The 24,214-nt window shown below is 48.3% G+C and overlaps 7 protein-coding genes across 7 annotated transcripts; 3 read left to right on the plus strand and 4 right to left on the minus strand.

The window, feature by feature from the left end:
- The first annotated feature begins 969 nt into the window (after positions 1–969).
- POJ06DRAFT_242048 (uncharacterized protein) lies at positions 970–1,690 on the plus strand. Its single transcript, XM_056186187.1, has one exon. It carries the CDS (start codon positions 1,210–1,212, stop codon positions 1,480–1,482), a length of 273 nt encoding a protein of 90 aa, XP_056046946.1. The 5' UTR covers positions 970–1,209; the 3' UTR covers positions 1,483–1,690.
- A 6,626-nt stretch (positions 1,691–8,316) lies between these two features.
- On the minus strand, positions 8,317–9,774 carry POJ06DRAFT_293399 (uncharacterized protein; the record flags this gene model as incomplete). Its single annotated transcript, XM_056190426.1, has 5 exons — positions 9,180–9,774; positions 9,090–9,139; positions 8,936–9,041; positions 8,479–8,906; positions 8,317–8,414 (listed from the first exon to the last, which is right to left on the minus strand). The coding sequence occupies exons 1-5, from the start codon at positions 9,326–9,328 to the stop codon at positions 8,317–8,319; spliced, it is 831 nt and encodes a 276-aa protein (XP_056046947.1). The 5' UTR covers positions 9,329–9,774.
- Positions 9,775–10,382: 608 nt separating this feature from the next.
- Positions 10,383–12,129, minus strand: POJ06DRAFT_279271 (major facilitator superfamily domain-containing protein; the record flags this gene model as incomplete). Its single annotated transcript, XM_056189797.1, has 4 exons — positions 10,383–11,130; positions 11,182–11,494; positions 11,554–12,023; positions 12,074–12,129. 4 exons carry the CDS (start codon positions 12,127–12,129, stop codon positions 10,383–10,385), a joined length of 1,587 nt encoding a protein of 528 aa, XP_056046948.1.
- A 2,942-nt stretch (positions 12,130–15,071) lies between these two features.
- Positions 15,072–17,153, plus strand: POJ06DRAFT_190430 (uncharacterized protein; the record flags this gene model as incomplete). Its single annotated transcript, XM_056184797.1, has 1 exon — positions 15,072–17,153. One exon carries the CDS (start codon positions 15,072–15,074, stop codon positions 17,151–17,153), a length of 2,082 nt encoding a protein of 693 aa, XP_056046949.1.
- A 1,193-nt stretch (positions 17,154–18,346) lies between these two features.
- Positions 18,347–19,409, plus strand: POJ06DRAFT_242062 (uncharacterized protein). Its single transcript, XM_056186188.1, has one exon. It carries the CDS (start codon positions 18,469–18,471, stop codon positions 19,069–19,071), a length of 603 nt encoding a protein of 200 aa, XP_056046950.1. The 5' UTR covers positions 18,347–18,468; the 3' UTR covers positions 19,072–19,409.
- On the minus strand, positions 19,410–21,497 carry POJ06DRAFT_242063 (P-loop containing nucleoside triphosphate hydrolase protein). The gene is made up of 4 exons (XM_056186189.1): positions 20,958–21,497; positions 20,584–20,906; positions 20,342–20,524; positions 19,410–20,280 (listed from the first exon to the last, which is right to left on the minus strand). Exons 1-4 carry the CDS (start codon positions 21,442–21,444, stop codon positions 19,648–19,650), a joined length of 1,626 nt encoding a protein of 541 aa, XP_056046951.1. The 5' UTR covers positions 21,445–21,497; the 3' UTR covers positions 19,410–19,647.
- A 68-nt stretch (positions 21,498–21,565) lies between these two features.
- POJ06DRAFT_242066 (P-loop containing nucleoside triphosphate hydrolase protein) lies at positions 21,566–24,040 on the minus strand. Its single transcript, XM_056186190.1, has 4 exons — positions 23,737–24,040; positions 23,321–23,375; positions 23,060–23,260; positions 21,566–23,011 (listed from the first exon to the last, which is right to left on the minus strand). Exons 1-4 carry the CDS (start codon positions 23,883–23,885, stop codon positions 21,866–21,868), a joined length of 1,551 nt encoding a protein of 516 aa, XP_056046952.1. The 5' UTR covers positions 23,886–24,040; the 3' UTR covers positions 21,566–21,865.
- Between the last annotated feature and the right edge of the window lie 174 nt (positions 24,041–24,214).

The following is a 24,214-nucleotide window of genomic DNA, read 5'->3' on the forward strand; positions in this document are numbered from 1 at the left end:
GAGAAAACACAAGCAAAGCGACAAACAACGGACTATTGTACATGCGATCCATTGCACAAAGTTGCAATAAACTTAATGTGACAATAGATCAAAGCGGCACGCTCGACGAGCCAAACCCAATCACGTAGAGGACGTCACGACAACGCCCTCACATTAAACCACCCTGGCTCCCGTTTCAAAAACCGTCCGCTTGAAAAATTGAACTCATTTCGCCCGATCCCTTCGAAAGCAGCATTGGCGTAGAGAAACACGAGCTTTTTGAGACACCTGAGCGGAGCTTACCCTGATGTGCGTCGTATTATTTGGATGAATGCCGTTGTAACGGGACTGAACCGGACTAGAGAGCTTACGGCGGCTGCCCGACAAGTCGCAATTGCTGGGCTGATCGGTACCCGGACAAGTCGATCAGCCCGACGTCGAGAGCCCTCTGTGAGAAAATGGGAATGCCATTGCAAGATGAAGGGGTTGGAGGAGCTCCGCAAGATGGTTGTTCAACCTTCGTTGCGTCTCCAAGTAGGCTCTACAACCGCGGCCAGACGCTATTAATCTCACAACGTTGAGTGCACATTGACCTGACCCGATTACTTGGGTACGTTTAAAAAGACACTAATTTTGTACGGAGATGGTCGCAGACGTGACGATTGTTTAGTGATTGTTTATCAGTTGCTAAATGAACATAAACGTGAGTAGACAAGCCAACAAAGTCACACCTCCGTTCCTACTCGGATTTGATCGGACCTTTCCTGTCGGCCCGCCAGACTTCAGTGATCTTAGCTCCGCTTTCCCACCCACTAGTGACTGCGGTATTCGATTGGACCACAGGTGCCGTGCTCGCTGCTAGATCGCAAGGTTCTAGCAGCTGTTTGTTTCATTCTTGCCTACTCCACGTCTAGGCCGTCGATATTCTGTACTAACAGGATTTCTAAACCTTGGTTCTTCCGTAAGACATAAATACACAGATGGCAATTCGCACCGCAAAAGTACCTACGCTTACAATATGACGACTTTCACATGATGACCGTTGGATCCAAACATCCTTGCCACGACAGAGAGCGCCATATGGTCCTCAGATCACTGATATCCTCTAAACCATACGAGGCATTGGAACTATTCGAGAAGATACGGTAACCAGCCTATCATGCAATCAGCTTCTGTTCTCTCTGATTATGCGTTATACTGAATCGTGAATTTTACAGGTAGTTCACCGGAATGGCATATAACTACTATTTATGTATACTCGTCGTCACGCTCTTCTGCATCTGCTGTAGTGATTGTGCGCTGGTCAGACATAAACCGTACGACATCGTGTTACTTAACCGTACCGAAGTGTCTCTGAGAATACACGATCCCGAGTGGAGAAGGCAGTATACTTACAATGTGACTACTAGGAACAAGTGGTTGAAAGAAAACGGACAACCACCTGAACAAATGCGCTATATCGAAAGGGTCCATTACGTTACGAGACCACAGCCGGCGTATTGACCGAGCGGGCCGCATCGGGTGTAGAGTGGGCATATCAGTACGGATAGTGGTGGTTTTAATGGGGATACAAATAGCGATACGATTTGCTATTAGTGAATTCGGCAGCGTGTTTTTCAATTTCCGCCGCCGCAATATAGGATTTCTGCGGGAACACTGAGTGGGATTGGGTATGTGTTATTCTTTGACTGGTTCAATGTATGTGCCCCTTCATCTTTCACAATAGCATCCACATTTTCTCATACATCTATCTGTTCACCCTCATCAATTTGCGGTTCCTCTGACTTGGGCGATATATTTATTGTACAAATGATATAGTCATCAACAAATTTATACACGTAAAGGAAAGAAGAACAAGAAACACAAAGCAAACGACAAACGAGGGACTACTGTATATGCGATCCAGTGCATATAGTTGCAATAAACTTCATGTGACAAAGAGGCAAGCGCGACGACGAGCCAAACCCAATGACGTACCGACTTCGATACCTAAATAATAGTTCAATTCATCCATATCCGTCATTTGGAAACGACGTCGCAGGCTGGATTTAACTTGATCGGGCGTTGGTCCCCGGTCGGCAGCAATAATTAGATCGTCAACGTAAACAATTAAGATGACCAAGGCTGTCTGATAAAGACACACCAGTCCGACTGGAGAACGGTTAAAGCCTTCTTCGCGCAAGACAGTAGTCAAGGTGTGATTCCAACAGCGCGGCGCCTGTTTAAGCCCATAGCGACTTCGATTCAGCTTGCGAACGTATCCTTTCTGTGCCTCAAACCCAGGGGGCTGGAGGACGTCACGATGACGCCCTCACATTAAACCACCCTGGCTTCGTTTCAAAACACGCCTCCTGAAAACTTCAACAGCCGCATTGGCGTAGAGAAATACGAGCCTTTCGACACACCTGAGCGGAGCTCATCCTGATGTTGCTTTAGTGTAAGGATGTGCGACGTAGTATTGTGGATGGATGCCGTGCCCGCGGGAACCTGAATACAGGTGATACCCGAAGTTTGCAAAGAATGGTGTCGCGTCAATTGTGGCTTGATAAGTATTGTTGTATGGCAATAGTAAACACTAGTTCTTGAGTCTGTTGCGCGACTTCGAATGAATATATGCAAAACTCGACCAATTCTATTCAGCTGATCCGGATGTAGGCATCACTGACAGGACTTTTTGTTTTGTGCTAAATGTGATAGCGCACAATTAGACTGAGACTTCCAGCATATTCTAACGCTTACGTTCTTCGCAGCCTTCCAGTAACGAGATCTGTTGAAGATCCCTTACAATACTGACTGAGCCTTGAGACTGCGGCGGCGATATCCTGTCGTGTAGCAACCATGGCATACATTAGGCTTCCTATAAGACTCCTGTACTCAGGCTCGCTGCCCGGCCTGTCGTCATGTATGTGAGAGTGGGGTCGTGTGTCGAGCGATTGAGAGAACCAAAGAGCCTACGAAGGTGAACCAAGTAGCTAATTGTTTGAGAATATATTTCATGCGGCTAGAGGTGGGTATGAACCCTTTCTTATACACCTTCTCGTCGCTCAGACAAACTAAAACAAAAACTTTTCAATATTTCAAACAGCGGCGAAAGCCGCGCAAACAAAACTTTTCATGGTACAGACAAAACCGCAGGGCGGCTGAGACGACCGAGACCGAAGATAAGAGCAAACGATAGCGGCCAGCCCGAGCCCGACCGAGACTCGACGGGAACCCGGTTCCTGACAATGTAGTCGTTGCAATTGTGCGTATGTATCCATTGGGATAGCCTTCGGCTTCGCCGCCGTCATAACAAATGTCTCTAGCAATTTGCCGATATAGCGTCTTTGATCGAGTTTGAGAGTTTTGAGCTCCCGGTCTGACATTTATGCTCCCTTTGCAGAAACAGAGAAGCCCAGAATAAATATTTTCAGCTTCTGTTGAAGAATAATTGCCATCAAGCCATGCACCAATCTCCTCCAGCTGATCTGTGTGAGGAAGTGGGAGAAAACTGTGTCGAAATTGTGCGTAATAATCCGCATGGGTGGGAAAAATGCGGATGCCGGGGATTGTTTGTATATTAACCCCCCGGCTTGTTGAGAATCAACCTTCCAGCTACAGTAGACAGCTCGAAGGGTCACACGTCTACAGCTGACAAATCCTGACAGATACTGACAAATGATTTGTCAGAAGCATCTACGATAGAATATACTATAGGTGCATAGTGCACACTAGAATATTCCAGATGCGGGGGTTGAGATGACGTGTTAAATCACGCCATCCTGATTACGTAATATGATTCTACAGTATTCTACTGTTCATGCCTTAGTAATCAGGCACAGTCTCAACTATATAAGTAGATAGTCAATCCCTTGAGACTGGATATAGATTGTACATTCAATCATCCAGAGACTCACCAACCCCTTCTCTAGTTCACACTTCCACTTGCGCATTCACATTTGCAACACCGGCTAGCCAGTACAAAACACAAACCTATAACAAACGTCTCAAAATGGTAACAATCTGGACTGGGTGGTACTCGCTTTTTGCCATTCAAAGGTGTATCAAGGACCTCTGCTAGTAGCATTGGAACAATTCGAATTTTTTCCCATCTGTCTGTTCTTGTTGTCTAACAAGCGCCGCATTTTGCTGCACAATCATCTCTTTCTGTTGCTCAATCGTCTGCTGAAGGAGCTGAATATATGTGGTCAAATCGGCGGAGTCCATTTCGTTAAGTTCAGTCGGTTAACGTGTTGTGAATAGCACGGCCACGGATAGTTAATATAATGTCAGGGTCGTCGAGGGTCTCAAGGTCAGAGTCGGAGTTGCACTATATGTTACGCTAGCTGGATAGCTTATAACAATATATTTTAGAATATTAACTATGAGGACTCAGCGGGGAACCAGCGTGTTCTTATGTGCATTAGTGCCTGGTGATTGCGGAACCATTTGGACATTTCAACGGCATCAAGAATGCACTTGAGAGTGTCAATGCTAAGGATATCCTTGACTGTAAGATTGAACTGATGTGATGCACATCCGATTCCGAGCATGCGAGGATATTTTGTCACAGCTCTTCCCCGCTCTTCCCTATTCGGGACTCTTTCCGCTCTTCCCCGCTCCGGCACTTCTCTGTTCGGGACTCTCTCCGCTTTTCCCTGCTCTTCCCAGCTCCGGCACCCTTTCTCGCTCCCCGCTCCCAGCTTCCATGAGTGTCTTCACGACAGGTTGTAGAGAGCAGCTGCCCATAAAGGGCCCTGCTTCACCCTGGTTGTACATATTTTTGTTCCTCAGAATCGTATTCTTGTTCTCTTGGCAATCTCTCATTCCAGACCCGCAGCACTCGTAACATATTTAGCGGTGACGACCTTGATGGCATTCTGGACATTGGATGCAGTGTCATCGCAACAATCTTGTCTGGAACCGACATCTTCGATAACTTCAATGATTCTCTTGGACAAATAGCTTCCTCTGTGTGATTCTGCTCCAGTTGGGTCAGCACTGTGAAACGCAGCTTCCTCATTTGGTGTAACAAGCACATAGTTCACAATTGCTTCACCACGAATGTTGGTCCAAGAGTCAGTGACCAATGTCATATGGGATTCTGCCTGGTTTTTCAAAATCATCTGTCCTTTCATTCTATGGTTGAGCATGGTCGTTGCTACTTCCTTGCGATGAGGAATCTCAAAGGCCGGGCGAACGTGGTTGACCCATGTTCTGAAGGCAGGGTTTCAACAAAGAGAAAGTTTGCAAGTTCTTGCTAAAGTACCAGCATTTTCCCCTCCGAGATGGTGTCGACCCAGCGCCCCATACTTGCGGCGGTGCGTAGAGAACGAAGAATAGCAGATGAGGTCTGTTCGCTGGCAGTAATAATATACTTCCGCTTCAATGTCGCGGTACTAATCTCAGCAACCCTGTATTCCATTGCCGTCTTGAGTTCTGCAGGTGCTTTCGGGCACTTGGCGAGATGCTTAATGAATCATCTGCGGTAATCCGTTGACCAGGTCTGCTTGCAGAATTTGCATTCGAATGTGTTCTCGTTGTCTTTCTTTGTTGAAAACAACGAAACACTTCATCCTACATGATTGATGTGAAATGTGTTAGCGGCGCGCGAGAGATTGTGTAGATGACTTATTGTTACAAAGTAAAGAAACAACAAAGAATTCTAATATTAACCCTGCCCTTGGTTGCTCCCCTCATAAAATTGGCGTTGTAAACTCTCAAGGGATTTTGCGGCAAATTTTGCAGCAAAAAAAAAAGCGATCTTGATTTTGCTGCAAAACGCCCATCCCTAAATTCTTGACGTTGCAGTGACACACAACATAGCTATCTCCGTCAACATGGACGTAGGGCTGCTCCGAATACGAATATTCGCAGTAATCGGCATTATTCGTATTCGTTATTCGCAAGTCCCAACCGCTGCGAATAATATTCGCAATTTTATTCGCAAATCCTGAGCAGTGCGAATAATATTCGTAATTTATTCGGCGAATAACGAATAAGTTATATAAATTACGAATATTATTCGCCGAATATTCGCATCTAATCACGTGCTCAGGGGATGCCCCCTAATAATAAATTTAATTCACAGTTTCAAGAGCCAATATGGCCTCTTACAGCCTTCCCGCTCAATGTGATGTAAGGAGTAAATTGATAGCGACCTGCGCACTTTTCTTGCTCTGTGACCTAGTGAGAGGTTGCTTTTACCAGGTACATATTACAGTGCGTCAGTCTTGCGTTTTGTGGTTTGCGTCTTTTGTTTTGCGGTTTATGCCTCTACCTTTCATTTGCTTGTCGTTTTGTGCCTTAATGCCTTTGCTTCTTCTTGTGTTGGAACCGTAATAAACTATGAGCACTTTAAGGTTTCAGGGGTTGCGAATAAATATGCGAATAACGAATATTCGGCGAATAATATTCGCAGTTTTATTCGTTGCGCGGACATCCTGCGAATAATATTCGTTATTCGTTATTCGCAACGCAAAATGGTGCGAATATTCGGAGCAGCCCTACATGGACGTCACTATCGTGGACGTTGGCCACGACCCATACACTTTCCAGAAAAAAAGAGACACTAATTTTAAGCCCAATTACTGCAGGTAGATGGTCGCCCACGTGACGATTGTCGATTGTCTATCAGTTGCTAAATGAACATAAATGTGAGTAGACAAGTTAACAAAGTCACACCTTCGTTTCTACTCGGATTTGATCGGATCTTTCCTGTCGGCCCGCGGCCAGGCTTCAATGATCCTGGCTCAGCTTCCCAACCCACTTGTGACTGCGGTATTCGATTGGACCAGTGGTGCCGTGCTCGCTGTTCGATCGCAAGGTTCTAGCAGCTGTTTGTTTCATTCTTGCCGACTCCACGTCTACTCCGTCGATATTCTGTACTAACAGGATTTCTAAACCTTGGTTCTTCCGTAAGACATAAATACACACATGGCAATTACCAATATTTATTCGGTGCACCGCAAAAGTACCTACGCTTACAATCTGACGACTTTCACATGATGGCTGTTAGATCCAAACATCCTTGCTACGATATGGTCCTCAGAATATCCGATTTATCTCCGGAATCTTCATTGTAAAAAATATGAATGATCCACCTGGCTCTTTCGAGCTATTAGCAAAGCTACCATCATAGCAGTTCCTCGTGGTAGATCTCGATCCTATATTTTTATGCGAGCAGCCGCGCACGTGCGAGTAGAGAGGTGTTTCATAACGGAATGCCTGGGTACGATCTCAGCAGTTGCAATGTCGTCGAGAGCTCTTTGGATAGTCACCACAGTCGCTATCTGCTTGTGACTTTATGACAATTGTGGGTAATTAGGGTAATTACAGTTTCGAAAACATCACCTAGTTTTCACAGAGAATCGCTACCGTAAGCTAATGCCTCTGCTTTAAATTTAGACCAGGTCTCATTCAATTTCAAATACCAAGAAAGAGGCATGTGGATATCTAATCGTTGTTCTGGGGCATTATCCATCAAAAGGTAAAGTGCCATGCCATAGTCCGAATTTGTCTCTCACCATTCCCTGGCGGCATATCCGTTGACACAATAGTCGGCATGGTGCCGGATTTATCGCAATGCAATGAGAATGGGCGATAGCCATCTACATGTCAAGAGATTATACTCAGGTAATGAATGCTGTAGTCATTCGATTTCAAGCTAGCACGGTTTAGGGTTCATCTGATTTGATCGGCGTACGCAAGGTTGCGTACGGTCCCCGCCATATCGCGCAGTTTGCGTACGCTACCACATCGTTGCTCACATCAATAGCACACACGTAAGCATTTGCATACCCACTACTCGCTTAAGTAAGGCTAGATTATAAGAATACTAAATATTACTAACAAGTTAATTTATCGCCTACGGTATCCCAGTCTGAGACACAATGGGTGTGGTTCACATCATTGGCGCTGAAGATATCTAAGTGCTCTCTTACAGACATAAACTGCGTGGCCCGTATTCAACTCTGAACCAATTCACCCCGGACTGGTACAGCGCTCCATAACAAGCAAGACACAATCAATTACTCAGCTGGCTTCATCTCTGGTCGCCATTTGCTTGCCCCGGGCGGGTTTTCTATCTTGCACATGTCGTCACACGATACTTGGACGCTGCTAGCCTTTAGCTGTCTCATATTCCTTCACATCTATGATATGAAAAACGGCAGGTCCGTTCGAATATGAGCGAGTGCAAGAGCTCCAATCAGAAACCACCGCTATAAGAGTCAGCTGGCTTAAGTAACTGAGGTTGGCTGACATGGACGAATCGATACTCAGGGACCTTAACTGAGCTTATACGGAAGCTCATCAATTGAACTTTGAGTGCGCGATCTCAGGGGTAAGACACAAGTGTCATTTCGAGATAGCTAACTGCATGATCCAGTGTTCAACATCATCTAGTTCAACTGCCACTCCTTCACAAAGTGCACAAATATTCAGTGAGACAGGCCCTGCTTCCTTGAGAACACATTCAACCTTAAAAAAAGTTCGGCCTCCATCCTTTTGGCTGCCCACTGAAGATCTCCCCCATCATATCAGTTCCATGTGGAAAGTCCAACTCGAAACCTGGTTCGCCAGCTCCTCTCATGTTTAAAACGGTTTGACGAAAATGCCATCGAAGGAGCTCATCTCGTACGCTTCGTTCATCGTTTGGCACTACACAAACAGGGTCCAGTATTCTCCCATCCACCTCGAAAGGATCATCATCGAAACTAACTATCTTATAATTATCATCGGGATTTATAGAAAACCAAAAGCTGTAAAAGTCCTGATGCATGCTGGACAACATAAGTAATCCATTTTGGCAAGAATTAATCCCCGAGTCATGCTCTCCCTCTCTATTCGTAATCCACTGAGAAAACCCTGAATCCTCGAATAGTTGTAAATCGGAGAGAGGAAAGATATGCGCAGCCTCGAAACCGGCCCACACACCTTTGTACGCTCTTGTGTTGACGGTGCCGTAATTACGCACTTACGATCCCTATCGCGTACTTGACTTTGAAACTCGTCAGTTCCAAAAGTGCCTTTGCTTGAGTATACACGGGTTATGCACGGCTCATCCGTTATGGATATTGTTCCTGGCTCACCGTCAGCATCTTGCATCTTTCATCGGGAGGGGATACCACCTCGAGGAGAGTTGGATCGTACATCGTAGTGGCCTGGCTTAAGAGGGTCGCTGCATGGTGTCAGGATTTTCGCGCAGTGATACGCCATACGGACCAGACGCCACAATGAGGATGTCAAGCATAAAATGGAATACTTTCTGTGTAACAGACGGATTCAATACTAACCCACTAAGAGCATCTTCTGTATATAAGGCGTCGTAAAAATGGACAGTGCGACCTCCAGACCTGTTGTCAGCCATGAAGGGCCGCTCCGAAGATACAAAACTATTATGGGAACTGGAAGGAAAATTGGTTCTCGTTGAGGTTCGACGATCTGCGACACAACACCCTAACCCGCAAGTTGCACCGCCCAAAAGTAGAGTCGTCGATGCTCACAGATTTATGTAAGGCTGGACAGGTTTTCTCTATATTATCATATCCGTTGTCACAATTCTTAATTCGAAGGACGAGCTTTAATCGTGCGCAAAAAATCGTAGGGGCTTCGGAGAAATGAGCCCGCACAAATTGCCCTAGTTATCACTTATCAGCATGGCTGACGGCGAAATGGATGCATTAACCCTGCTCCCAAATCATAAGCGCTGACGTAGCCGATATCCGGCCGATCCGGCGTGGCACCGAGACAACTTGGCAACGGGCCTAGCAATAGAACTGAGTGCGACAACTCTGTAATGAACGACAGTTTCACATGCGCAGATAGAGTAAACTGAGTCCGCAGCGCTCGCTGCAATAATAATATTTGGAGGAGATTAATGGTGGCTTAAACCAACCATTCCTTTTTGGCACTAGCGTATGAGGACGAAGCTTTCCACAACATGATGAGATGATCGATGCACCTTTGGAGGCAATGTGGGCCGACGCACTGTCGCTCCTGTTATCTGGCCCTTCATGTTCATACGTCCATAGTAACGGCTGCCTACTCCGCCGCTTGCTATAATGCCGCAGAAGTATTTCCTGTCATCACAACGGCTTCATATCGAGGATGGAAAGTCAAGGTTAAGGTGAAGAGCGAGACGTGTGCTCATTAATATACCTTGAAATTCTTACAGGGCACTATATTTTGCGATCCAAACTGAACCCTGAACACTGTTTGCACATCTTTGAGTTTATAGAGCGCTCATCTATTGGAGTTAAAATATATTTTTTACTAGCCCAGTTAAATAGAGTTGACAATTCATCGTCAGAGATCTGGCTTGCAGAAACAAGACACTATCTAATCGATATGCAATCCCCCCAAGAACCTAAAATCTGGACATCTATAGTAGATTCATGTACCCAAAACCATATACAAAATTTTTAGACCTTCACCTGAATCTTTGCATGCTGAAGTCGATAGTCCGACTCGTGTTCGATAGGATAGGCCTCTGCGATCGACGTTGGAATCTCGACTGAATCCATGACGACGAGTTCGCCACCGTTCTTCTCGATGTTGCAGTCGATTTCAGCGGAGGCTTCAGAGGAGTCTGCTAGCGGGTCGACGCCCGCCAGTACTGCGAGTTCACGGAATTTCTTCTCGTCGCGGCGCTGGAAATAGACGGCGATGGGAATTAGCAGGACCTGGACTGCCGACATGCACACGGAGGTTGTGTAACCGGCGAAAAAGCGGGGCCCATCCTTCATTTGCCAGGCACCAAGTGGTATGACGAGATATAGTGCGCAATTTGTCGCGTTGATTGTCGCGAGTGTTATCGCACGCGCTTCGAGGTCGTGAGCGAACGTTTCGGCGGCCCAAACGACAACAAGGTTCCCGGGCCCATTGGATATGCCGAGCAGCATGAAAGCAGCGAAGGTCGCGCTGAAAGACAAATTCCAGACAAGGAGCATGATATTACCAATAAGCATGAGAACTCCGGCGAAAAGCATCATCTCCCATCGTTTTCCACTTCCACGCCAGTCGGAATAGATTGCGGCAAGTAATGCCGCAGGGATGGAGACGACAGAAGTGGCGGTCCCGATGTTGTTGATTCCCTGGGGAGAGTATTTGCCGAGGCTTTGGAGCCAGAGCTGGAAAGGAGTAGTAGCACTAGCACCATAAGGAGCAAGCCTAAACGGTGTTAGCATCGCACAATATTAAATAATACTCGTAAGGACTTACCAGAATAAGTTGCCCATCCAGACAAAAGTCCAGAACTGCCATGCCTTCATAACACGGGAGACAAGCGTCCAACTGAGACCCCTTGACCGCTCGAAGCCATCTCCCCGAAGGCGATCGAAAGCCAGCATCTTCTCTTTTTCGGTAAACCAACGCGAGGTAGTCTTCTCTGGAACATCAGGGAAGAAAAAGTAGCCAAAGACCGCAACCGGAATCGTGATGATAGCGCAGACAATGAAAAGCCACTGCCATGGCCTAAGGCCACCGGTGTTTATATTGGCTAGTCCGGCCTGGATATAGCCGGCAATCATAGTACCTATTAAGGCGATCGATGGTTAGGACCAGCAGCAGACATTATGTAAGATGACCTTGTACCTAGGGGCATAGCGGAAAAGTAGATAGCGTTGCGACGACCAAGCTCAGCCTTCTTGTACCAGCAGTTGACGATATGGAGACACCCGACGTAGCATGCAGTGGCGCTAAAGCCAACGAAAAAACGGAGAGCGAGAAGCTGATGATAGGTCTTCACGAATGCAGTGCCGAGTGTGAAGAGGCCCCACATGACCTCCGCGGTCGGAAGATAGTATTGGGACGGCAGGCGGGTGATAATAATGTTGGAGGGGATCTGGAATAAGCAATATCCGACCTGGTAGACGGCGTTGACGTAGTTAAACCGGTTACCAGTGAGATCCAAGTCCTCTTGCATGCCGGCAAAGTAAGCATTACTCAGGGCAGAAACGTCGAGGTATTTCGTGAAAAACGCGAAACAGCAGTACCCAAGGACAAAAACATCGATCTTGCGAACAAGGTTTCGCTCCTCCATGGACATGTCAGCAGGATACCATCTGCTGGCATTAGTGGAGCGCAGGTAGAAAGGATTGAACAAGACACTCACCCTGTGACAACGTCCAGCCACGCGAAGAATCGTTTGAATGGTGTGGAGAAACCCATGATGGTGCTGTATGACAGGATGGTGTTCACAGTTCTTGAAGAGAAAGAAGGGCATCGTTGAGCTGCGGTGCGACAGCATATATCCAGGGGAAGCCTGATAGCGACGACTGAGTGTCTGAGATTTGATAGCGGCAGCCAGCAATGGCCATCGCCCATCGGCCGATTGAACGGACTGTCGGTGCAGCCATGGTGTCGGAGTAAGCACGCCACAGTTGTCGCGCTTACCCAGCGAGGCAACGAGTGTTGCGCATATGCATGGCGATAGCCGGGGACCAAGATGGCTTGAGATAGCTGGCAAACGGCATCTGTTCGCTCACACTGGCGGCTGAAACCTCAATTGACACAGCGTAGACAGGAGCTAACGAGATTGGAGCGCGACTGAGGCTTATTGGTCGGCGCGGCGAAGGGGAGGCACTTCGGAAGTCTTAGCACATCCGGCCGGTGCTCGGCCCTAGCACTGCGCTACTGCCCTACTCCATCCCCGGACACATCTCTGTACTTCACGGTACCGCGACCCGATATCGTGTTAAACGTGAGCCTGCACGGACGACCGACGAGGATTTAGCCATAGACCGCGCGGATGTAACGGTCGATCCGCGGCCAAGAGCTCGCCCAGAAGTACTTGACGCCGCCACCGCCGCCGCTGCCGCCGCAGCAAAAGCCGGCTTGCCGAACAGTTCAATTACCAAAAGCGCCACTGGTTGCACTAGTGCATGCTATTGCATGGGCAACGGTCCTGCCTAACCAATTCGAACTGCCAAACCCCGACACTGGCGAGTCAGCGCCACCAGCCTATCTGCGGGAGATGGATTAATTAGGCAGGTCCATCCTGACGGAGGGCTCTGTCGTCCACGGTTACGCACATTAGCATAATCCTGCAGAAGTCCCAATAACTCGACAGGTAGCGTATAGATACCCCTGACCAAGCGGGGTTCGAGAATTCGACGTTTAACGCTTGGCTATCTTGTTATCGTTAGTTGGTCACAGCTTTGATTGCTCCTCAACCCCATCCAGGCCCTAGTTCACGGAATTTTCGGCTGCGGCGTTCGCCAAGAATGCGCATTGGCACTCAGCCAATGCGAGCCAAATCCTGTTGACAGTGCCATGCGTAGAAGTGATCAGGGCTCCGTCACTACTCATTCATTTTACATGATTCCCTTGGACTGGTGATGCGGAGCCAGTTTACTCTGTTGTAACTACTAACTAGTCGAGTCAGGGAGCGGACCGATCCTGTCGATAAGCAGTCGCCATGGCAATCGCCAACGATGCGACCACCAGATCGGCCATTCAATCGCCTATAGTGGCTTCCAAGTTAGTCCCGCAGCTGTGCCCACCCTACAAAACAGCGAGATAACTTTAGTGACGCGGTCACTGAATAATGACTTCTTATTGAGGTTGAATAAATGTCTAGTCGCTGAGACTGGTGACCACGCACCACCAGACAATTGATTGTATGTATGCCTGCTCAGCGCGCGTAGACAAACAGGCGTTGTAACAGTAACGTGATCAGCAATAAATTTAAATAAATTAAGAGAGGTCCTGGAACGACTGAGTGCGTAGAGGTTCTGACAAATAGTGAGGCTCCGGCTGTCCGCAAACTTCCTGATCAACAAATTAGGTGATGTCCGGTTGGGAATTTAGAAATCGTCACTAATTAGGGAGGTTGATTGTTACTATCGCGAAGGTTGATTGTTTTCAATGCTCTCCCATAACGGGGACTACGGGTAGGTGTAAACACCCTCCCAATCGCCACTACACAAAAGGATTATTTTGTGGCCAAATGGAATGGGTATATTTTACATTACAAGTTACAACGCCGTAATTCTGGGCATGACTAGCCAGGCTTTTCTTTCCTTTACGCATTTTACTCTTTAGGAGGTTTTGCGCTTGCTCATCAGTCATTCTATGTACTCTCGCATTTCTCTGCAAGACTTCGAGTGTATTTAGAGTACTTCCTTCAATAATCCTGCCATATCTGCTGCTTCGCCATTCTTCAAACTACTGGAGCAATACGTAGCCCATGACGTACATACGTTCCCACCATCTAAAGTATGGCATATAGATCGTGGGTTCTTCCCTCCTCTGCCTCCGCTGAAAGCGTTGGTTATTTCTGCATTTATGCAAGCCCCCCCCAGAGTCGACTCCGCCACACTCTTAATCGAACCGCCGACAGCATACAGAGTACTACACCCAGCATATGCCCAACCATCTATATCGTTGCAGTCCTTCCAACCTCTCTTAAATATAGACGTGGAAGTCGTAAAATTGCCCACCGTAGTTGTGTAGAACCATTGATCAGATACTTATCAGACTCTAAGGCGCTGTTGGCCGCTACCATCGTGCGCACCATAATACCAGAATCCTTCCGGGACAAGTTGAAAAGATTCGTTACTATATAGATCAAACACACAAATAATTCTGACCTATATACTAAGCATATGTCGCTAGCAAGGGCAAAACGCACCGCAAATAATAGAAGTGCAATAATAATATCAATAATGAATACAGTCATGAAATTTGAGATCATCGTTATTGAATTAATATTAGAAGAGGCAAACGTGAATGAGACACGATTATAAATTTGCTGAAGCGAGGGATGGCTGTGCAACTACGTAGGCGCTGGCTTCCTTCAATATTTTTAAACTACTATGGAGTTCCCTGGCTTCTATATGGGTAAGGGTTTGGCCATGTTCCTTAAAGGTCAGAATGCGGCCTACGCTGCCTTGCTGATCTTGTGACGAAATGCATATTACTGCTTGACAGATATGCCTTTTTTGCTTCGCCTTGGTCCCAACTCGACTGTGTGGGGGACCCTTGTTCTGGCTTCGGGCTAGGGTATACTTCTTGTGATGAAGTCGGCACTCCGACCCCATGTCTCGGCTTCCTACATTCTAACGATCAAATCATTCACGAGACCGCCCTCTCACTGTTACATGTTATTAATGGCTGGCGATAGTTCACCAGACTATAAAGCCCTTTTTCTACGAGCGGAGGAGGAACGGAACCAGGAAAGAGAGTTGCTGAGACAGGCCGAAGACCGACAGAAACAAGCTGAGGAACGGCTCAACCAGGAAAGAGAGTTGCGGAGACAGGCTGAGGAATGCAACAGACGCACGACTTTTGAGGAATTTATTCGAGCCTGTCATAATTTGTTATCCTTGCCGGTAGGGGTCGAAGATCCAACTCGCTGCACGAAAGGGTCGGTGCCAAAACCCGCCGGAAAATTGTGTCCCACACGCCTTCGCCTGTGGGAAGATTGCGGGGACAGCCAGCAGCAGCTTTACAACTCCGTTCGCAATTTCCTACATGCATCCGAGGAAGGTGCACCCCGGCTGTTTTCACCTGTCATTGGGCTGGAAGAAATCGGGCGACAACTTTCTGGTCGGCTCCTAAGCAGTGAAAAAGATTTGGAGAGTTACGAGCAACACGCTGTGGAGAATCATGTGCATGATGTGATTGCAGAGCTATGCAAGATCCCAGAGGCTCGGGAGGAATTTGCAATGGGAGATGGAGTCCAGTTCCTCAATCATGCCAATGCCCTGTATGATATTGATTCTGCCGTGCCAGATGGAGAAGATTCATCGAGTTGCCGACGGCCTAAACCTGATCAATTCTGCATCCACCGGGTGAACAGCAACAACAACACCCTGCTCACTACCGCCGAGTATAAACCACCCCACAAGCTCACGGTGGAGCATCTTCGCGCGGGCCTTCGGCCGATGCATTTCTGGGAGGAAGTAGTCCAACGAGAGAGCACTCCAACAGATGAGAATGAGAAATTGAGGTGCGAGGCAGGACAGCAGACCGGGTCGCTTCTGGTTGAACAATACCATGTCATGATCCATGAAGGCCTTGAGTATTCCTATATTTCCAATGGTTTAGCGTTGGTCCTGCTCCGTGTGCGCTATGATGATCCTAGCACACTTTACTATTACCTTTGCGAACCCAATATGGAAGTCGATCTTGCAGATGACCAAAGCTTGGAACTACCAAGAACATCCATTGCCCGGGTATTGTGCATTTGCTTGATGAGTTTTCTGTCACCTGTCCGGGATCACGAGTGGCGGAGCGATGCGATCCGACAGCTACATATCTGGGAGACGGATTTGGACTACATGCGGGCGCAGATCCCTGCAGACGAACTACGCAAAATCCCACAAGTCTCGGAGTCTCAGGTTTCAGAGTGTCTGTCATCTTCCCCTTCGGAGTCTCCAACGACTGACGACCATCAGATCACACCATCTCCGCCGCCGACTCAACGATGGACACGAATCGGCAGTCAAAGCGACCGAAGAGGAAGTGGTCAACACCACAAAGCAAAGTTTTGCACGCAGCGATGCCTGCTTGGTCTACAGCACGGGGGTATATTGGATAGCCACTGCCCTAATGTGGAGCTACATCGACAAGGCAGAGATAACGACCGACACCTTATTAGCACCGAGCGCCTGGTACAGCTGCTCAAGCAGCAGCTGGATGAAAACATAGATCACGATTGCACGCCGTTTGGCGTTTGCGGTGCATATGGAGCTCCATTTAAGGTCACTTGCGTTCCATATGGCTACACGGTGGTCGGCAAGGGAACAACATCCCGCCTATGGAATGAAGTCTCGCGTGAAGCAGATGCGTATAGAGTCCTTCAAAAAGCTCAGGGATCTGCAGTCCCAGTGTTCCTTGGAACAATCGACCTCGAAAAGATCTACTTTCTTCATGGGGGTGGGCAGATCCGGCACATGCTGCTCATGGCTTATGGGGGTAAGGATACAACTGAGCTTGAGCACTCCCAGGCACTCTTGCATGAGATCGGGAGGTCCAGGAATGAAATCCGCGCCTTGGGGGTGGAGCATGGAGACATGCGGTTTGCGAACGTTTTATGGAATGAAGAGCTAGGACGAGCTCTAATTATCGACTTCCATCGTTCCAAGTTGGCTCCTCGACTGATGGAAAAGCGGAACTCCTTGAAGCGGTCATTGTGCGAGACACAGGTTTCGGAGGCAAAAAGGCCACTGATGGAAAAGTGGAACTGATTGAAAACATGGAGGGGTGTCGTTCTCCCACAATGGCGCTGAATGTAGGTCTGATGGTGTGATCCGCACTGTCTAATCATGACGACTTGCAGCAGCTAACTGATAACAAATTGAGCTTCTCGGACCATCGAATATTCGTTCCAGGGTTAGGATTGGAAGGTCTCTTTTGGGCCAATGCTTTTCTGTTTCTGCCCACCGTAACCCGAAGTTCCTTTCACAATGGCACCGATTAAGAGCGTCGCCATCATTGGCGCAGGGCTAGCAGGCGCAATTCGCTCAGAAGAAAGCATTCGACGTGATTAAGTATTCGACAGGCAGGAGAAAGCCGGGGGATGTTGGTATGTCTTCCCCGCTTTTCTGACACATAGCACTGCAAATCCTAAGATATCCCAGGGTATCAAGAGACAACGAACCCGAGATAATCTGGAACTTTGAGAAACTGGCCAGTCGCACTGCAGACGCTCCGTTGAAAGTCCCAGACCGTCTTCCGGATTTGCACCGCCACCTCCAGGTTGCCATTCCAGATCGTCAGACGCGACCGAGCGCCTATTGTTAAGCAGCACGAGGTCTTTTTGTCTCTGAAACCTGTGTCTCGCACAATATGGATGAGCCTTATGTATCACGTGCCTGGGAATTGCGGGCAAAGTATGGCTTGTGATTGGCTGTTCTGCAGAATTCGTGATGAGGCTTCACCCACACATTAGGTAATACTTGCTACATCATCAAACGCAGTGTCACGGGAATGATATGTGGCGTCCGTGGTTAAAAGCACGGTATATGGAATGAATCATGTAATACATCAGCAACATTTGGGACATCGCGGTGTAGCGTGAAGCAAAACATCTCTGGTCACTCGTGGGACACCGACCAAGAACACATCTTCAACGACACTGATCCCAGTCCCGCCTATCCAACGTTGAAATCAAGCCAAAGGAAGGCATCGGAAGCAAATCAAACATCGACCAACTCCCCATCCGACCCCTGACTCCACGTTGTCGACCCAGTGGCAAAATACTGCATGCTCCCGCGACTCGCGATGCTGCGGCTCAGAAGCTGTGCTGCGAATGGACGACATTAGCTATTGAGTTCCGCGGAAAACTACTGCCTAAACTTCGTTGTCTAGCCGTACTCACCAGCGATGCAACTGCCATGACGTAAAGTCACAAGACCCTCACTTTTCAACAATAGTGAGCAGCACCTTCGCACACTCCACCCAAGTCGAATTTCCATGCATGGACGGAAAGCTCTCGGCTACCCCCTAATCAGCTATACGCTTGAAATTCCATAGACACTTACTTCACTTTTGTCTGTCGCAATGTCCTCCCCCGCATCTTCTTCCACACAAACCCGCCGTCCCTATCATGGTTCCTGTCACTGCGGCCGCACGCGCTATATTGTTTTCATATCCTTGCCGCCAGCCACCATTGGCTCTGATCAGGACCCTCAGAATACCGTTCGCTTTTACAAATGCAACTGCTCGACATGCCATAAGATGGGTATCTTCCACGTCAGGGTGGCAGATTCTCCTCATGACTTTTATCTATTATCCCCATTGGACCTAGCCGAGCTTTCTGATTACACTTGCTTTAATAAGAAAATCCATTGGCTCTTCTGCCCCACCTGTGGTGTGCGATGTTTTGCGGTTATGGGTAAAGGAAAGGTGGTTGATATTGACTTGGAAGCGGCTCTGGGAAACGAGAGCGACGGGAAGACGACACAGGTATGGGGAGTAGAAGAAGAGGGTTGGAAAGAAGATAAGACTGGGTACCTGAGCGTGAACGCGCTCACGATTGAGCCAGGGCAAGAGGGATTAGATTTGAGAGAGCTGGCGCAGAAGAAGTGGATTCAATATTTAGACGTCAGGGACGGTAAGGAGGAGGACCGATATGATTATCCCCATGAGGGCGGGACTTGGTGATGACAAAGGGCTGTGTCTCATAAGCACTTGTCATTGATGCAAGAAATAGTCTTATACTTGGAAAATTTGGAAGTGGAAGCCATGACGGACAGTTCGAGGAAATCAACGGTATTTTCTTGCACCTTCTGCTACGAAGAATCGAACCTTTTAAACGACCCGAGTTTTACACTCTTCTTCAGGATCCATGTCACATTGGATTACGATAATTGAACTAAGTAGCGGTATTGGAACTATGTTGTAGGTGTTTTACAAAAAAGAGCTAGCTTCATTTGCTGAACCAAGGGGCCCGCCGAAAGTTTGAAACAGGAGACAGCTGGAGCACAAACGCATATTAGATATTACGCATTACATGCTATGCATTTACTATATACTGTAAACCGATATGATTTAAACTATGCAAGTAAAGGAGCAAACTCGTACCCAAACCATCAGGAAATCACGCCAAAAAAACACGCCCCCAAGTCCATCCGTGTCCGCGTCCTAGTATATCCCGATAATATTAACCCGTGACAGAAAATAACACGCTATGCTTTACCGTTTGTGACCGTTATCATATATTCATCCGACCAAAAGAGACTACTCGATAAAGCCTACTCGCTGAGGCGTCGGCCCGTCTTCAGCTTGTCCAGATACAGCCTCTGCGTTCGTATCGTGCGCCGGAGGCTCGACGAGTAATGACTGTGCAACCTGGTTCTCATTTGCGAGCTCGCTAAGGAACCTGTACTGCTCACCGCGAGAGAAATAAAATGGTCTCACGCGTTCGGTCTCATTCAAATTCATAAAGGTCTTGACTACCGATTCGGTCACTAACACGTACTTCGTACTAGACTCTGGCAATTCGTAGTTCACGTTTAGGAGTAGCCTTGCCATGATGCCTTTCAATCCTCGAGCCCCGGTACCTTGCTGCAGCGCACTTTTAGCCAGCGCCTGCAGTGCGAGTGCAGTGAACTTCAATTCTACACCAAACATCCTGAAAGAATGCTCGTACTGCTTCATAATGGAGTTCTTGGGCTCCGTAATGATCCGCAACATGTCTGACTCTGAGAGGGGCAATAGCGGCGAGATATGTGGTATTCGACCGACGAGCTCTGGGATCATGCCGTACTTGGTGAGGTCCTGAACTTCGACGTAATTAAGGATATGAGCATTCGAGGGCATGAAAAATTTGCCCATACCCGTGGTCCCGGGAGCGGCCTTGAACCCAATTGCCTACAGCCAATTATGTATTAGCAGCGATCTCAATCGACCTATATACTCATAGAATACCTACATGCTTATCCGAAACCCGCTCTTCAATAATATTCTCAAGTCCGACAAATGCACCAGATAAGACAAAAAGGATGTTGTTCGTATTGACGGTATACGACTCCTTCGTCTGGCCAGCTGGACCGGTCTTACGAGTAACCGTCACGGTCGATCCTTCAAGCATCTGCAATAGCGCCTGTTGAACACCCTATATAGAGAATATGTCAATACCTGGCTCTCTCGATCAAAATAGCATCGAATAAATACCTCTCCGGAGATGTCCTTGGTCGATGAGAACCCCACCCGAACTGGCTTGGCGAGCTTATCGCACTCGTCCAGCACAACTATACCAAATTCTGCCTTCTCAACATCGTAGTCCGCGCTCGCCAGCAAGCGTTGAACACAGGTATCCACGTCGTCACCAATATATCCAGCCTGCGTCAGCGAAGTGCAGTCTACCATCGCAAACGGCACACCTAACACCTTGGCGACGGTCTGCATGAGCAAAGTCTTACCGCTACCAGTCGGTCCAAGCAGTAACACATTGGTTTTCTCCAACACTGGCGTATCATCCTCCTCCGTTTCCGCGACTACCACGCATTAGCGCACCACGTTGTATTCTATCTACTGCCGATGCTTACCAAAGAAAGCCTTGGACTGTGGCGGCTGCACCGACTCCACTGGAATTTCTTCGGTGATAACATCGCTGCGTAACCTGTTATCGAACTCCTTACGCATCCTTCTTTTGCGATCCTCTAGGTTCTGCGCGCGCAAGTAGTGGTTATACACGGCAACAGAAATCACCATCTTTGCGTGCTCCTGTCCAATGACGTAGTTGTCAAGGTACGCCTTGATCGCACGTGGACTGAAATGCTGCTGGTTGCTATACGTGAACGTCGGCACGGTGGAGGCTCGCCGGAATAGCGGGCCAGAAGGACGCGCGCCAGTCATGTACGAGGTCGAGAACCCTTCTCCGTGGGAATCCCGCGAAGTGTAGTGCCTGCGAAACGTGCAGATCGAGGTCGTCCTCGACGTATCAGGCGAAGTGTAATATTGCGATCCTACCGGCGAGCGGAACCGGCTCGGGCTAGCAAATACGCCAGCTCGACGCAGCCGCGAGAGTGTCATTGTGCTCGTGCTACTTGACTTATTTCTGAATCGTGAATAGTGCGAAGGTATTGTGGTCGTAGGAGTGGGCAATTGGGAGATCGCGCTGGTTGATTAGATGAGCAGCGCGCAAGTTGGGTTTGGGTACTAGTTTGTACGTAATACGCCCCACACAAACAGACTAGCAACCAACAAACGATTTTGATGGGCACTTTGCCTTGCCTTACTTGAATACATGAACCGTTTCGAAAATCTGCGGTTGAAATCTAGAGCGACTTTGTGAGGCATTCTCTAGATAATCTTAATTGGAGCAAGCGCATAAACAACATTGAATAAATTCTTTTGTCAAAATTACAAAGTTGATCCTACTAGTTGACATATCACTCCACAATTTATAAAACCAATGTATAATTATGCTTTGCCATATTGTCCCTTCAATCGCTTAAGCGGCCTCAGCAGCCAATTTCTCTCCCTTCGCAATGGCATCCTCAATTCCTCCAACCATATAGAAGGCTGCCTCAGGAAGCTGGTCATGCTTGCCCTCGAGAATCTCCTTGAAAGATTTGACGGTGTCCTTCAAAGGAACGAGACGGCCCTCGATACCAGTGAAGACATGGGCGACAGTGAATGGCTGGGAAAGGAATCGCTGGATCTTACGGGCACGCTCGACAATGAGCTTATCAGCCTCAGATAACTCATCCATACCCAAGATAGCAATAATATCCTGGAGCGACTTGTAGGCCTGAAGTGTCTGCTGAACCTGGGTAGCAACGTTGTAGTGCTCCTCACCGACAACGGAAGCATCGAGTAAACGAGACTTGGAATCGAGCGGATCGACAGCGGGGTAGATACCCAACTCAGAAATACCTCGGGACAAGACAGTGGTGGCGTCCAAGTGAGCGAAGGTAGTAGCGGGGGCAGGATCAGTCAAATCGTCAGCAGGGACGTAGACGGCCTGGACGGAAGTGACGGATCCCTTTCGAGTGGTGGTGATGCGCTCCTGTAACAGACCCATATCAGTGGCAAGAGTGGGCTGATAACCGACGGCAGAGGGGATACGACCCAAAAGGGCAGACACTTCGGAACCGGCCTGGGTGAAGCGGAAAATATTGTCAATGAAGAGCAACACATCCTGTCCCTCCTCATCACGGAAATACTCAGCCACGGTCAAACCGGTAAGAGCAACACGAGCACGAGCACCAGGGGGCTCATTCATTTGGCCGAAGACGAGAGTCACCTTAGAGTCGCCTTCGAGGTTGATGACACCAGTCTCGATCATCTCACGGTACAAATCGTTACCTTCACGGGTTCGCTCACCGACACCAGTGAACACTGAGAAACCACCGTGAGCCTTGGCAATGTTGTTAATGAGCTCCTGAATGAAGACAGTCTTGCCGACACCGGCACCACCGAAGAGACCAATCTTACCACCACGGGCATAGGGGGCAAGCAAGTCGACGACCTTGATACCAGTCTCGAGAACTTCGGCCTCGGTAGATTGGTCAACGAACTCTGGGGGCTCGGCGTGAATGGGGAGGTACTTGGTGGCCTTGATGGGTCCACGTTCGTCAATGGGCTCACCAATGACCTACATCAATTAACACATGTTTCTTCCACAACGACCAAATCGTCATACATTGATAATTCGGCCAAGAGTTCCTCGGCCAACAGGGATGGTGATTGGGGCACCAGTGTCCACAACCTTCTGGCCACGCACGAGACCCTCAGTACCATCCATAGCAATGGTGCGGACAGTGTTCTCACCAAGGTGCTGTGCGACCTCGAGAACCAATCGTTCGCCAGTGTGGTGACCCTGGACCTCAAGAGCATTCAAAATCTACACTCGCTATCAGCTAATCGCTCTAATACAATCCAGGTAAAAAGAAGGTAATCATACAGCAGGCAGGTTGTCCTGCTCAAACTGAACGTCGACGACGGCACCGATAACGGATCTACTCAATTCGTTAGCACTGCCATTTCTTCGGTTTTGAAATTTCCCAGCTGCCCTCTCCTAGGCGATTTAGCAAGCAAGTTTTGTAGCACGCAACATCCTTTAGCGTAATAAATCAATAATAATTCATGATGTTGATGTTGACGAAGTTTGGTCGTCGTGGTGTGGATCGGATCAAATCGCGACAACCGTAACCACCACGAAAAAAATCCCGACCCAATTAACACAACATTGACGATCCCGTACAACTCAATTCATCACCAAAAACAACAATAGCAATCCATCGCTTTTTTGTATAATGATATGCTGATACTGCTTGTCGCGTAGAACGGTAGCGGGCAGGGAGAACCAGAGTGACATACCGAATGGAGCCGACTGTGGTGGCCTCAGTCGCAAGACCCCGGAATGAGGTCCTGCCGGACATAGGCACGGCATTGAAGAAACGGTTGTTCGCGCGGGCAGCACGGAAGGCCGCGTTCGACAGACGGGGAATGAGACGAGGAACAGGCATTGTTGAGCCGGTGTACTGTGGAGAGGGACTGGGCGAGAGAGCGGAGAGGAGGAGGAGAAGCGGAAGAGGACAGAAGTTGTGCGTGAATGTTTCGACGGCCCGGACCCGGCCAGCCAACCGTAGGCGTCCCTCGCTCGGGCGTAGTCTTCGTCCCAAAAACCCTAACCAGTTATGGCAGCGCAGACAAATTTTCTTTGGCCCAGTCGCACCATGACACTTGCGCCCCAAATACACGGCGTTGATGCATTTATGTGCAGAGTTCAGCAGTTGCCCCTGGGCCCTGGCCAATCAGCTGGTCACGTCGCCAAAGGCGGCCACCGAGTCGGCAT

The sequence above is a fragment of the Lipomyces tetrasporus genome (genome assembly GCF_029532465.1).
Source record: "Lipomyces tetrasporus strain NRRL Y-64009 chromosome Unknown POJ06scaffold_1, whole genome shotgun sequence".
NCBI classification, from domain to species: Eukaryota; Fungi; Ascomycota; class Lipomycetes; order Lipomycetales; family Lipomycetaceae; genus Lipomyces; species Lipomyces tetrasporus.

Coding starts and splice junctions, on each gene's coding strand:
- POJ06DRAFT_242062 (XM_056186188.1), top strand. CDS start 18,469: ATGTCCTCCCCCGCATCTTCTTCCACACAAACCCGCCGTCCCTATCAT.
- POJ06DRAFT_242063 (XM_056186189.1), bottom strand. CDS start 21,444: ATGACACTCTCGCGGCTGCGTCGAGCTGGCGTATTTGCTAGCCCGAGC. Junction 20,525..20,583: donor CCAAGGACATCTCCGGAGAG/GTATTTATTCGA, acceptor TTCTCTATATAG/GGTGTTCAACAGGCGCTATT. Junction 20,281..20,341: donor AGCGGGTTTCGGATAAGCAT/GTAGGTATTCTA, acceptor AATTGGCTGTAG/GCAATTGGGTTCAAGGCCGC.
- POJ06DRAFT_242066 (XM_056186190.1), bottom strand. CDS start 23,885: ATGCCTGTTCCTCGTCTCATTCCCCGTCTGTCGAACGCGGCCTTCCGT. Junction 23,261..23,320: donor AGCAGGACAACCTGCCTGCT/GTATGATTACCT, acceptor TAGCGAGTGTAG/ATTTTGAATGCTCTTGAGGT. Junction 23,012..23,059: donor CTCTTGGCCGAATTATCAAT/GTATGACGATTT, acceptor TAATTGATGTAG/GTCATTGGTGAGCCCATTGA.
- POJ06DRAFT_242048 (XM_056186187.1), top strand. CDS start 1,210: ATGGCATATAACTACTATTTATGTATACTCGTCGTCACGCTCTTCTGC.